The sequence below is a fragment of the Fonsecaea erecta genome (assembly GCF_001651985.1).
Source record: "Fonsecaea erecta strain CBS 125763 chromosome Unknown Scaff8, whole genome shotgun sequence".
Classification (NCBI taxonomy): domain Eukaryota; kingdom Fungi; phylum Ascomycota; class Eurotiomycetes; order Chaetothyriales; family Herpotrichiellaceae; genus Fonsecaea; species Fonsecaea erecta.
The window spans coordinates 1226717-1240333 of NW_017387251.1; the positions used below are offsets into that span (position 1 = coordinate 1226717).

Consider the following 13617-nt stretch of genomic DNA (forward strand, 5'->3'; position numbering starts at 1 on the left):
CCTACGAGAGCGCTTTCGGATCGGAACATATTGGGGAGCGTCGGAATGCGGCAGAGCGGAGACTGGTTTCTCGGCTGTTGTACACCGCGCACAAATCTTGGCCACACGGGACAGTCGAAACGCCCCTTTTCTCTCTCCCTCTCTCTCTCTCTCTCTTTTTTTCCCCCTTCTTTGAGGTGCATTGCCACTGGAAGTTGAGCAGTGCTTTCCATTCTTTTTGTTTGCCAGGAGCATGCTGGGACTAGAGGTAGATAGGAAGGTCTGCGGGCAGAGACAGGAGGGATCTCAGGGTGTACCATCATCTGGATGAAACTGTACGATGCTCTGTACGAGATTTCTACATGCTATCACTTTTTTGCTGGAGCAATAAATTGGTATTGGGGATTCTAGAAAGGAACACGGCTCCCAATAACGCCTAGTTCCCAGATGCTGCGAGACTAGGACATTCTCTTTTCCTCCCTTGTCTGTGATTATCAACTGCATAGCACTGGAGAGATGGAGATACGATTTCCGGAAGGCGCCCGGGGTCAAGGATCGGTGCGGCTCCGCGGGCGGTGGCATTATCCTACAAACCAGCCCACAACTCTCACTGCCTAGAAGACCTGGGCGGGAATCAGAGGTAAAGAGAGGGAAAGACAGAGAGTAGAGAGGGTTGGCCGCAAAGGTGAGGAAGGGTATACGAAGAGCCGGGTTTGGCCGAGGGATATCCCGCTGGTTGTACCAGGGAGGACATTGTTATCTTCCTATTCCGGCATGCGTAGCCATCCACAACCCCCCGGTCTCTTGGGTGCGAACCAAAAGTTGCAGTCACGGGCTCGATGCCAAGCGCCGTTTGAGCCATTACGGATCTTGTCCGATTCTTTTCGTTCGTGATTGCCCCATGCCCGCTCGCGAGATTCAGGCCGGGGTTGGATGGTGTATCGTCTTGTTAGTAGCCGTAGGGCGAGCTAGAGGGGATGGACGAAATAGGATCCATGACATCACGGTAGAGAGGATCCCGGTTGTGGTCCTGGGGTCGAATATCTGATGCCACGATTGAATTTTTTGAGTTCGACGTGTTCGAGTAATGCCAGCCCAAGGGACGTTGATCGTGAGACCATGGAGCCAACCAACACCCAACCGGGGCGTCATAGCCGCTCCTCTGTCCCCTTCTCTCCTTGATTCCCTTCTCTGTCTGCAGAGATCTGACAAATAGTTCCTGAGGGAAACTGAACGGATCTAGGTCTTCTCCGTCGGTAAACTCTAAACCCGCTCTGTTTGTGGTCCCTCGCTTTGGCTCTGATGAGTTGCGCAATGCGGCGTGATCATCAACGCAAAAGAATCGATAACCAGAATACATGACGGGAAACAGTGCACATGAAGTCCGGGAAAGGGAAGGCTGCCGTGTTGTGTGGCGAAAACTGAAACCGGCAAGACGGCGCCGGGAGAGTGGATTGGGATAGGCACGGCGGGCGGGCATCCTACAAGCGACTCAGGTCCAAGTCACCATTATTCACTAGGGAAAACCACCCCGACTTCTGGATGAAGCACCTTGATCTGTCAGGCTCTGCAGAGTCATTCATCCAACGGCATTTGACACGCAAAAGGACTACAACGAAGACGATCGGCTGTCGGGGTTAATGGCCGCATCAATCCATGGGTGGTGGCATGGTGTTTCCAAAGTTGGCAACCTACCACGCTTCATCCCGCTGCCGCCATAGCGCTGACGGGGGACCACGGTACCTGCTTTGGAGCGGCGCCATTCAGGGAAAGAAAAAGCGCGGACGATGATGCACCTTTTGGCGCAGCATTTCCGGGTCGAGCGTCTGCTAGGTTCCTGGATGACGAGAGAACACGACCCGGCTCGGGGTAGCGTATTTGGGAGATTTTGACGGCGAGCCGGGTGGGTTCCAGGAGCAAAACAGGAAGAGGGGGAGGGCCTTGTTCGCTCCTACGCCAGGACCAACGATCGACTGGGCTTGTTCTGGGTTGTTCTCACCTCACCTCACAGCGGAACGATTATATAACCAAATTCTACTGGTCAGATCGGATCTCGTGAGAGCTGGACAGGGGGTGTAGCTCCAGAGCAACAGCACCCGGTATAATCAATCCGTCTGTCGCGCTCTGCATACTGGCACCACGAGATGACGTCGACCCCTGAGACAGGGACCGGTACAACAAGACAAGAAGATGATTGCGGGTTTGGTTGTTGTGCTGACTGACTGACTTGGTGTCAGTGACGGGGACTGATGATCCTATGGTATTCCTCATTGGGGAATTGAATTTGTTGTCTGTTTTGAGGGAAAAGAAAGCGCCCCTCCCCCTTCCCGGGCGGCCCCCAGAATTTACGACTACTTGGTGAAATAACAAAAGGGTAAGTGCCAGGCTGGGCAGAAGCAAAGGCGTTGCTGGGCTGGTGCTGGCGCTGATTAATGATATGCTGGTTCAGGGAACAAGGCTTTGGCTCTGATTGGCTGGATGCTGCCGTACCTTTTGCCCGAAATAGTAAATGTGGCTCCACCTGCGCCTCAGGCTTCAATTTCGCTGGATTGAAAGAAATCTCCTCGTCCTTCTTCTTCTCGACCACGCCTGAAACACACCTTATACCCCACCGCCGTTTTGGTGCCCTGCTCAGTTATTACTCGAACCGTCGAAATGCCCTCCCGTCGCTCTCGCCTCTGCCAGAAACGCCCTCCACCTCGGCAAAAGGACGTCCACACCTGTCCAAGCCTGTGCACGGGGCGGGCTGAAATAAGACACACACACACACACACATACCAAGACAAGCACTCACACAGGTGCAGATACAGACACATGTTCCGTACACATAGCCCCTCTCGACGCTACAAGCCACAGGAGAAAGCCCTCCGAATTGTGCCCCTGTCCCTCCCTCCAAGAACGGCCATCGATGCCAGGCTTGCCAGAATCGGGAAGTGGCCCAATGTAACCTGATTCATCATACGATGGTTACCCACATTATGGGCTCACAATACGCAGAAACGGGCACAATCAATCACAGCTCTGACAGGCGGGTGGTGCTGGCCAGCCTTGTGACGACGCCCCGAATTGAGCATCTCTCCCCCCCACGTGACGATACCAACCCCCATGAGCCGCCGACGATTACTATTTGCTACAGCCACCGGGCTTTCGCTACTCGTACTCGTACGTCGCCATGCCGGCCCCCACCCCCAAACACACACACACTCTGGTGGTCCCCGAAAAGCGTTCTAAAAGGCCGTCCCAGGAGACGAGGGGCCAAACCCAGATCGTCCTCAGCTGGGCTCTGGAGCAGCTCTCGCTTGCAGACCACACCATCTCCCTCTATCTTCACTTCTGATCCAGCCGCCTCTCATCGTCCTCAACAAGCTTTAGCAGAAGCTTTAGCAGACCGCTTTCACGCCGGCATATTTTTCTCAGGCTGCTCATAATCGGTTGGTCGGTACGATATCGGCCGGCTTGGACGAACCCCAGCACTGAGCCGCCGTTGCGGTGGAATTTCAATGGTCACATCATGTTCTTCGGACCAGTTGCGGCCGACCAAATCTCAGTGAGAACAATCCAATGCTCGCTTTCCCCGAGAGACCTATTCCCCCGCTGCAGTCATCATCATCGCGCCCAAACAAGGAGGTCCTTTGCCAGAGTGCTTCTCAGTATTGTCACTGTGGAGAAGATGTCGTTGATCTGGGTCTGATCTCTGACAAAACTTCTTGCAGCAGACCCGATGGGCCCCCCCTCCCCACTTACATCACCCCATGAGCCTGGTCATCCTCCTGGTACACAACGGAGCTCCCCAGCAGCATCCACATTTGGGGCCCTACCAGGTTTCTGGTTCTCGCCTGTCACCAATCATGGTGTGGCCCCTCGCCAGACTTCGGCATGGTGACTCGAGAATGCATGGTCATCGCTTCGCCAAAATGTGCGACCTAGATCCTTCACCCCAGTCCGCCACAGAAGAAGGCCTCACTCATGCGCCGTAGTCAGAACCGGCGGATCGGCGATGACTCTGCCCTGGCGGCACGGGCGCATCTTGATGGGTGGAGGTGCACCGCGGACTTTTGCAGTTGTCGACTTTCCACATTTTCTCAAGCCTGATGAGACCATCCACACCGGGTCTCCGCTGCCCTTTGACTCCAAATAGGTAGTTCACTACAGAAGCCGGTTGGAGGGGGAGGGGAGGAATCAAGTATCCTGAGCACCAAAGATAGCAACCTTTCTCACCGCTCGGCTAGGCAAGAGGGTAAGTCTGGAAGGATGCCATTTTAGGCGTCGAATCTTGACACAACCTTCTGGGAAACTTGCATTAACTCTCACGCGCCATCTGCAGGATGCCAGTCTCCATACAGAGAGCAGGTTCGCTGGAAGGTTCCGAAGTAATTCCCTGCTTACATATGCAGGAAAACCTCTCGAGGGATTGCTGAGCTAACAGACCCCACCTACGCCTCGGACAGGGATCCTTCGAAGCCCGGACGACGGTTGGCCGGTAGATTGTTTGCAGAACTCGCGGGGGCGGTCGTTCTACGGAGTACAGACACTCCCGCGGCGTTAGATTCCGATCTAACGCAGAGAAAGGGGCCCAAGCGAACAAAGCCCGCAGTCAATGCTTTTCACCGTGTTTTGGGAGGATCAGCTGGCCCTCGCGCCCAGGAGGGGTGTGCAGAATCCTCTTGGAACTCTTTCCAGCTGCGACCTGGACCGAGGTTTTCCAACGCCCACATGCACTTCTCCATGGGCAGATCTACGACAAAGCGCACATTGAGGTGAGCAACAGTAAGGCATGACCCCTGGATTTGTTGGGTTGAATCATCAACTGGTGTGTCTTGGGCCCTTCTTGCACATCAGGATGTCTGTCCTAGTCCGTTCATTTTCGAGCCATTGTGACCAGTCCGTTGGGGCACGAAAAGTCTCCCGGCCCTGCTCAGACCTGCATCCACCCATCACTACGGGTGCTGAGTTTTCTCGAGACTTTAACCCTTGCCCTTGCGGGCCCCACGAAATCCGGTACCTTGATTACCGTGCGACTGCCGAAGACCTATCACAATTGTCTGAACGGCGTGACAAAGGTCCCCTGGAGCCGTGTAACCGCACATGCAGGGAGGACAAAGCAAGTGTTTTAGCTTGATTTTGCTTTCAGCTCTTCGAACGACCGCCACTATCGTTCCTCCTTGCAGATCGAACCCTGATGTTGAGCAAGATTTTCATGCTCGCTTACAAGAATGCTGACTTTTGCTGCTGTCAAACGTGGGCCCAGAGGATGCTCCCGGGGAGCATGAACGGCCTTGATCCGAGCCGCGAAGGATTCAAGACAGGCTGAGCTCTTCCAAGTTGGATTACTTGGAACCTGCCACCAGTGTGCCAATGGGTTAAAGCCATTGGTCATCGAAGAGCTAACAACCAGTGAGTCAATGGTATCGAGCTTGGTACCGTGAACCACGACGTCTCCTCATCCCGTGGCCCATGATCTTCTCGACACCCCTGCTACTGCCTTCGACGTGGCTGACCCTGGTGATCTATCTTTTTTTTTTTGCTGAGAATTCAAACATTTGCGTCATGGTCTGTCCATAGCCACGGGGACAAACGTGGATTTGAGAAAGGCCCCCCAGGAAACTGGATGGCGTCCCTTCATAAATCCTGATAGCATTGAACAATATCCCTGAGTCAGCAGCCTCGCTATTGGTGGCCTCCATATCCGCTCTTGGTGCCAGTCGACGTTCAACGTCCCGTTGTTTCGCATTAGAGTCTTGAAATGGCTCGCCTTCCTTCTCTTTTCTAAGGGCGATAGTTGTTATCTTTAGCCGTCGTCGACAACAATTGAGTCAAGGTAGGTCTCCTGCTGCTTTCGACGCCGGAGTCGGAACAGCAACCTTTGTTGGAGGGGGGCCCCGCAGTGCATTTTCTGGCCAGAGCCCGATAACAGACGATGCTCGTTCGACAAACTAGAGGATCGTCAAACCTCATGGGATCTTAACCGTCATGACAGACAGGCCCACGGGTAGGTGTTTTCCTGCAGCCCATCTGTCAAAAGCGGGGGTGACACGGGTTGGCCTCCCGCCAGGGAGGCGGAAACCTCGCTGTGTTGGGTGAGGGTTTCGCCGATTTCGACCGTCTTCATGTCTCATGGTGGTCGGCGCCGCGCAAGTGACTTCGGCACGCTTCCTATGTCCTGGTTGGCTCTCTTCGAGCAGATCAGGTGCTACGTCATCATGCATCTATACGTGATTGACATGACGGTTGTTGCATATGGTGCACGGCCTTTGTCAAACAGGGATGGGATATCGGGCTTTCATACTTCCAGGCTGGAGTCGAGTTTTCATGTCTGCTGCATTGGGACGCTCTTCAACCCCATGATCCACCACGGACTTAGGGGAGATCAGAGAGACAAGCCAGGGCCAACCGTTCCATCAGGCGTCGGTGTCGTCATTGGCTTGAACGACAAAGGCTTCGTCCCGCCCCTGGTTGAGTTTCCAACGCCGGGACATCCACCATCACAGCCTTATGCACCATGACTGAGGAACCACTTTATCTCCGGAAACTAAACCCGATGGAATGTCTTTTCTGTCTTTCCTGCTATCTTCCCTTCTGACAACACGTTGCCGTGCTCAGGATGTCCATCGTCCAAACAAGGTAGATGGTCTCTTTCTCTTTTCAATTTTTAGCCCAGGCCAAGCCTTTTACGTGTGCATCCGCCATCGAAACGCAGCGCAGACATAACGAATCAACCAAGAAGCAGGTAAAGGAAGGGAGGGCACCCATTATAAATCAATAGGGCACAATCACTGAGTTCTGATTTCTGCATAGTCCGGATCTGGATGACAAGCGTTTATTTGCTGCTCGGTGACTTGTTGCTGGAGTCCATCCATAACATTTATGGACAGCATTGCGGGTTGCATTATGTCCTATTAAGGCACGCCGAGAATGGATTGTGCATGTCATACACACACACAACAAATAGAACAGGGGCCGCCGTCTCGGGGCCAGTCATGGCGCCGACACTTGGACAGCGACAGGGAGGCAGAGAACAGTTTTTGGTTGGTTGTGTTTACCTTTCTCAATGAGTTATGGTCTAATCCATTGCCATATACTAATAATACCAGTCCCAATCTATCTCGGCTTCCTCAGACCGTGATTCAAACTTCATCTGATGTGGTTGGTCTATTCTGCATGCGCGTGTGTAGGTAGGTAGGTCAGCAAGTAACGTATCTATCTAATATGTACTATTATCACCCCGGAACTCGCGAGGTAACGTAGACGTTTCCCCCCTGGAAAATCTCAGCCTCGCCTCGCCTCGCCTACCCTCCTTTTCCCTTGCCAAGCCAATGAGAGATTTGACCGGGCACCGGTCGGATTCTCAGCCTCTCGAATCCTATCTCACACACACTCACACACATACACACACACATATATATATACACCATTAGGAAGGGGGTTGCAGGGTTCATTTCTGTAATCTGGATTTGTACGTGCGTTGGCTTGGGCATAACACTGCCTAGGCAACCTATCTATGTACCACCGGATAGACAAGTGGATGAATATACACACAAACACAAAAACAAACAAATGAAGAGACACATGGATGCGCGCGTGTGTGTGCGTGTTCATATTCATGTTTATATTTATACACAACCCATGATTATAAATAGCGGGTCTACATCCGTGCCACCAGGATTAGCCCGGATCTTCTTCTTCTTCTTCTATACGGTAAGCGAGGACGGACGCCATGTGCTGCCTGCTCATCACTACCCTGCCCCCGCCCCTCCTTGCCTTCTCTGATAGTTCTGCTCAACCCTAACTGTTTGAAATGCGAGACACGCCTCTCATGGACCATTCCTTCCCATCAGCCCACGAAAGTTAAATCGTCGTCGCCCAAGAGAACAGGCCTAGAGGCCGGCTGAAGTCGAACGCACTTTGGCGCTAGCTCGGAATCAATTGGTCGTCGGCACAAGGGAAGACTGGTGCCGGGTCTCTGCACATCCCCTACTTCTTGCTGAAAGTGTGGCTTCTGAGCGCTCGGAGGCCGGAAAAGGGGGAAGATGGAAGCCATGGATCAAGAAGGGGCGGGGCAAGGGCCACCCGAGGACCGTGTCCGCCACAACTCCTACCCGAAGAAGCACTCCGGGTGCACACCGCCATGTACAACGTCGGCAGTCTGTGATACCCCTAAAGTCGAGATCGAGGGAGTGCGTAGGCCGTCTTTGTCATCGTCGGTCAGCGTCGCAATAGTGTCGCATATCGTTCCTGTGTGAGCGAACCGTGTGGTTCGAGCTACCGTGCAACATGGGATTGAAGGCAGCGATCGTGGTTGACGATCTGGGAAGGACGCTGGACGTCTCTCGACATATCAATTCTTTAAGCTCGCCAGGCGGATCGGGCCGGTGGCAAGGATCGGGAAAAGTATACCTCCACAGGGTTCATATTGCTGAAGGGATTTTTCGGATTGAACAACTTCTGGAGGTCCAGCGCATAAAACGAGCTTGACGAGCATATACTCGGGAGGTGGCGAGGGGGGAGCGCACATCGCTTTCTTCAGATATGCAGGTCATGACCCAGAGCCTTGCACTTGAACTCGCTCGGCGTAACCATTATTTAGCCTTGTTAACCTGTAGAACTTAGAGGGACTTGGCCTTGAAGTGAGAAGTCTGGTTGGAGGAAGAGAGCCTCTGGACGTTGTCATCACCTGCCCGATCGACTCAGACAATAAGAAGGACAAGACAAAAGGTGAGAAATCTTGGAGCAATCCCTGCTCTGGCGCCACTTGTCGTTGCTGAGGTGCTGCCACTTTGATACTGGTGGTGGAGAACGGCAGGGTTTAGGAGCGCTTTTATCCGTTGGGGCCCAGTCGCTATCTCAGCGAAGTCGCAACAGGGTGGGAATATCAGGTGGAAGCGCACGATAGCGGTCTGATAATGTCTTCATTGCACATGTCTATGCTCTCGGTCCAGTAAGCCTACTGGCGACCGTTTTGACAGCTGCCTCTTCACGGCTGAGAGTCCACATAAACAGCAGCTGGATCACAAAAGCATACAGCGCCAAGAAATACGTGCGACGGTTCTTTTGTGCGCGTGCCACGGTGTATGAACTTCCGCCTCGCATGGCGGTCGGATCCCCAGAGGCATCTGGCAGGAGGACGTATTTCAGAGACCTCAGCTAAAAGGTTGTCAGATCACAAATAACGTGGTGCAGGGCGCGGGGACATATACCAGAAAGAATGCATTCGCGTACCAGGTGTACAGGAACAACGTCCAGCCCACCCAGTTATTTGTCCCGTTCCCGCCGGTCAGCAGCTCACTCAGGAAGAGCGTCACAATCACTCCCACAAACTTGTAGCCCGAATAAGCCACCAGATCCAGGAGTTGAGAGTCGTTACTAATGCTCAGCATGTACATGGCGATCTTCAGGACGATAATTTCGAAAATGATGACGAAGATGGCTGTGCTCGTGATGCTGCCCAGCAGTTCAGGATGGAATGATCCCCTGACTCCGGCGAGCACAGTGGACAGGAGGATATAGGTGATCAATGCCATGATTGGGATGTACATATCTGGCGAATTGAGGTCGTCGCGGGGCGGAAGGTAGTTGAAAGAATAGGATTGTTGGGTCATTGTGCCGTCTGCAGCCGTCGAGGACGTGGTCATTCGAGCTTGTTGTCGCGTCCACGGCTTGTGGCGCCAGGGGAACAGGACTAGTAGCAGTTTCCGTACCACGTACGAGTTTGAGACATTGAAATAGTGTTTCAGCGCGGAGACGGAAATATAGCGGTTCAACTGCCAGAGGAAGACGTCAGCGCATGCCATTTCCACCTAGATAATCCACGAGCTCCAGACTGTAACTACGATATATGTCTTGTCCCTGAGTCACACACGTACGTTCTGTTCCATATACTCTTGTCCAGCCTTCATGGCATGCTGGCCTACTTGAAAGCCCATCTGGGCTGTCGGATCACTCATGAAGCCAAAGTTTGGACCGAACCCTCCCCCTCCACCGCCTCCCCCTGCAGGCGGCGACTGGTAGGGGTTGCCATAGCTATTCACCGGCGGCTGTGACGAGTTCTGCGAGGCGGGAGGAGGAGGGGATCGCATCATAGGAACTTGAGAGATATGCTGAGGGCGAGGGTGGAATAATTCGGGGGATTTTTGAGGCGGAGGAAAGGGCTGGCGCTGCATGCTGGCCGAGGGAGGGCGAGATATACCTTGGGATGCGTGATTGATGCTGTTTGGAGTCGTGGTCGGTCTAAATCGTTCGGTGAATGGAGTGACAGGCTGGCATAAACAAATCTCGAGTGTGTCGCAGTGCAGCGTGGCACACAGTTCTGGAAATCTGTCCCCGATCCAATGTCCCGCCACTTTAACGAGTTTTCTCCGCACTCGAGTGGTTGGTGGTCGAATATGTCCCGCTGCTATAGTGCCATACGCTACGAGGCTCTGTCGAGCTGCACACCTTGATCTCCTTCTCTATTCAACCACCAACCCCTCCGATCCTTCCTGGGCACAAATCTTTCCCTCTCACTGATAACAGGCCATTCTATGCTCTTCCACCTGCTATCAAAATTCAAGGTGGGATCAAAGCCAGGACGGTGGCAGTGCATTCCTGTCACGGGCAGTGCACAATCCTCTCCGTACGAGCTGATTGACTATTGCTGCCACAGCAGGCTATGCTTGTCTTTACTATCATGCCTTACCGGTGGACAGAGTTTTGGATCCGTGAGTGGGATTACGGGAACACCTGGTGCTATTCCTTGGATGGCCTCATCGTAGACTACTTGGTGTCGTGTCTTCAAGTGTGAGTGTTTCCTGGAAGCTGGTGGATATCGATTCACTACTCCCTCTCCATCTCATCTGTGCAGAGGAGTGAGGAGGGCCTTCCTTGACGACGTCTCTCTTAGGACAACTCGGACTCTATTACCTAGGTGGGCCCCATAGCCATCGAGGCGGTAAAGTGCATTGCAAAATGCAGTGAAGATGGATGTAAGTCGTTTTGAGCTTATGGGCAGAACTCCAAGACGTTCCTCGCACTCTTTGGCCACCTGTCTGCTGTCGTGCAAGGGATTGAGGAATGAAGCAGCTGGGTGTTTGCCAGGTTCACACCCAGGAACATCACCGCATGACAGCAGTTATCGAAGATTTCATGTGCTCAGACGACCTCGACCACAAGGGTAAAACAACAAGGACGGCTTAATAAGTGGGAATATTTGAAATCTGTCCCGACGGTAAAGGCTGTATCTAGAACAACGATCTACAGGTCCACCCAATTGAACAGGGAGATATACGTCAACAATCGACGTAAAGAGACGCCTCACTGAGCACTTGGCAGGCAGCTCTGACACATGGCGCGTACCGTTCAGCGGGCGTGAGCGTAGCCTTGGGAGGACGAGAATGTCTGGCGGCTGGATGACCAGAGACTCGATCTCTGTCGACAACCCGAAGTGTCTCTTGCTCGAACCCTTCAAGTCAGTTTGAAAAGTTCGACTCTGAACTCTTCAGGGGAAAAGCATACTTGACAAATGCCAACGCTGATCTTAAGTTGACTTTGGACGTTCGAACTTTATTCCAGGCAGAAACGGATCTTCTGGCACAGATGCCAACGGTCTCTTGTCTCCTCCGATGCCCGACCCGTGGAGCCGAGAAGATCCCTATTCAGCATGATACATAGCAGCTGTGCAATGTTGACCGGTATTCATAACGGAGCCGGAGAGGTTTAAAGTTGGGCCCGAGAAGGCAAAAGGGTGCACGGGACAACGGCCTCAAGCCGAGTAGCAAAGAGCCTACAAGAGCATCACAACCAGGAAGGCGACATTCCAGAGGATTTCAGGCTACTCAACTCTACCTGACTCAGAGACCCTCGTGGCGGCTGAGAGATGCATAGGGGTTCCCAAAGTTCCAAGGCCGTGCTTGAAGATCGATCACATGCTGCGAGATGGTCTTGCGGAGAATAGGCGAGACCCTCCCAATCCTTTCGCTTCTCCAGGCTTAGCCACACACTAACGGATGATCTGCAGGGCTTAGGACGACGCGCCCAGTTGGTAGTCAGGTACCACACACGGGGTCGGAACCTTGCTGCCCCTGAAAAGGGGTTCTGCGATGTGGCCAGCAAGAGGGCGAGCAGTGATATCCATTCGCCTTGCAGTGCTGCCGGCCAAATCTGCTGGATAGGCACCCCCATTGTCCGTGCCAAAAAACAACGATGATTACTCGTAATCGTCCTCGACGATACCGATACTATCAACCCGGTTCCTGTCGCGAAGCGCGTTGAAAAGCGATGCTCGAGGCCCTAAAATTGTTCGGAGCGGTCCCGCGCCACGGTGGTTTCGACTTCGCTCTTTTTCTGGGCTGCCGGTCAGTCTTGGCCTTTGTGAAACCTTCTTTCTCGTATTCAGCGCCTGCAATTTGAAGGGGGCGTTGAGCAAGATGAGTCAAGATGGAAAAGCTCCGGAAAACCTGACTGCAGACACGAGGTTTGAAGCCATCTTCGCCCCATGCCACACCATTTTGTGTCGGGAACCTTGTTTCCACGCTCATTTTCTCGCTTGATAGCGTTCGGCTCGTGCATCTCACGAGGCTGGCTCCGGATATGGAGAGATTTGCAGACGGCTTGTTACCCCTCTCCACCAGGATTGTGGCCAACGAAGCTGCCTGTCGTGATTACACATCTCAACACGTTCCCAGGCACGCCGAGAGACCAGAACATTTACGGCTTGACGTGTGATTAAGGAGAGCATATTGCTCATGCAAGAATGGGCTTAGGCTCACCAACCACTCCCCTTAGCAAGCATTGAGAATGGCCCCAGAACGGTGAGCTCCCGATGCTTCAAGGTGATATATTGCAGGGCATGGCCATGAAGCCGTGTTCTCTCTCCTCTTCCTCAAGCACCTGTCTTCGTCCAGTCCTTTCCTTCTACTGACCCCAGTCATTCCTTCCTGAAACCATCAACACACTACTTCGAAATGGCATCAAACGGAGCGGCACAGGGCGGCATGATCGACCAGAATGACGTGCAAGACTGGGTCCATCGCTTCAACGAGGCCCTGGCAGATTCGACGACTGTCACTGCACCAGCCGCACAAGATGCCCGCCCGTGGCACTCGTCTTTCTTCGGCTGCTTTGCACCCATTGATACTTGTATGTTGGACAATTCCGGAGATATGATCCAGAGGCTCTGACATTCGTTCTCCAGGCTTCATCACTTGTTGCGTACCGTGCGTCACCTTTGGCAAAACCCATCATCGCAGCCGCAAGCATGGAAACATGGAGGGATACAGCTGCGTCAATGCTTCTGTGAGTCTTTTGCTCCCCGTTTCCCCTTCTTCTTTGCAACTGCATGTTCTGCCCTTGACTGGAGAGCGGGTACTGACGGCGATAGTGCCTCATGTTCACCGGTTTCTCGTGCTTCGGCCTTCACTTTATCCCGATGATGTTCCAACGCGCAGACATCCGCAAGAAATACAACCTCCAGGGCGACTGCATTGGTGACCTGCTGACGTCGTGCTGCTGTGCGTGCTGCTCGCTCATCCAGCAGGACAAGGAGGCCGAGTTCCGGGAGAAAGAGTTGGCTGAGAAGGTCAATGGCACTGGATACACCAAGCCACAAGACATGGCGTATCCTGCCTAGAGAAAGCGGGAGGCAGTTGGCTCTGATCTGGAGGTGCT

At 53.3% G+C, this 13617-nt stretch overlaps 2 protein-coding genes across 2 annotated transcripts; one reads left to right on the top strand and one right to left on the bottom strand.

Moving 5' to 3' along the window:
• Positions 1–8898: 8898 nt before the first annotated feature.
• AYL99_09108 (hypothetical protein) lies at positions 8899–10136 on the bottom strand (the record flags this gene model as incomplete). Its single annotated transcript, XM_018840616.1, has 3 exons — positions 8899–9120; positions 9174–9737; positions 9840–10136. The coding sequence occupies 3 exons, from the start codon at positions 10134–10136 to the stop codon at positions 8899–8901; spliced, it is 1083 nt and encodes a 360-aa protein (XP_018690363.1).
• A 2778-nt stretch (positions 10137–12914) lies between these two features.
• On the top strand, positions 12915–13579 carry AYL99_09109 (hypothetical protein; the record flags this gene model as incomplete). Its single annotated transcript, XM_018840617.1, has 3 exons — positions 12915–13089; positions 13145–13245; positions 13331–13579. 3 exons carry the CDS (start codon positions 12915–12917, stop codon positions 13577–13579), a joined length of 525 nt encoding a protein of 174 aa, XP_018690364.1.
• Between the last annotated feature and the right edge of the window lie 38 nt (positions 13580–13617).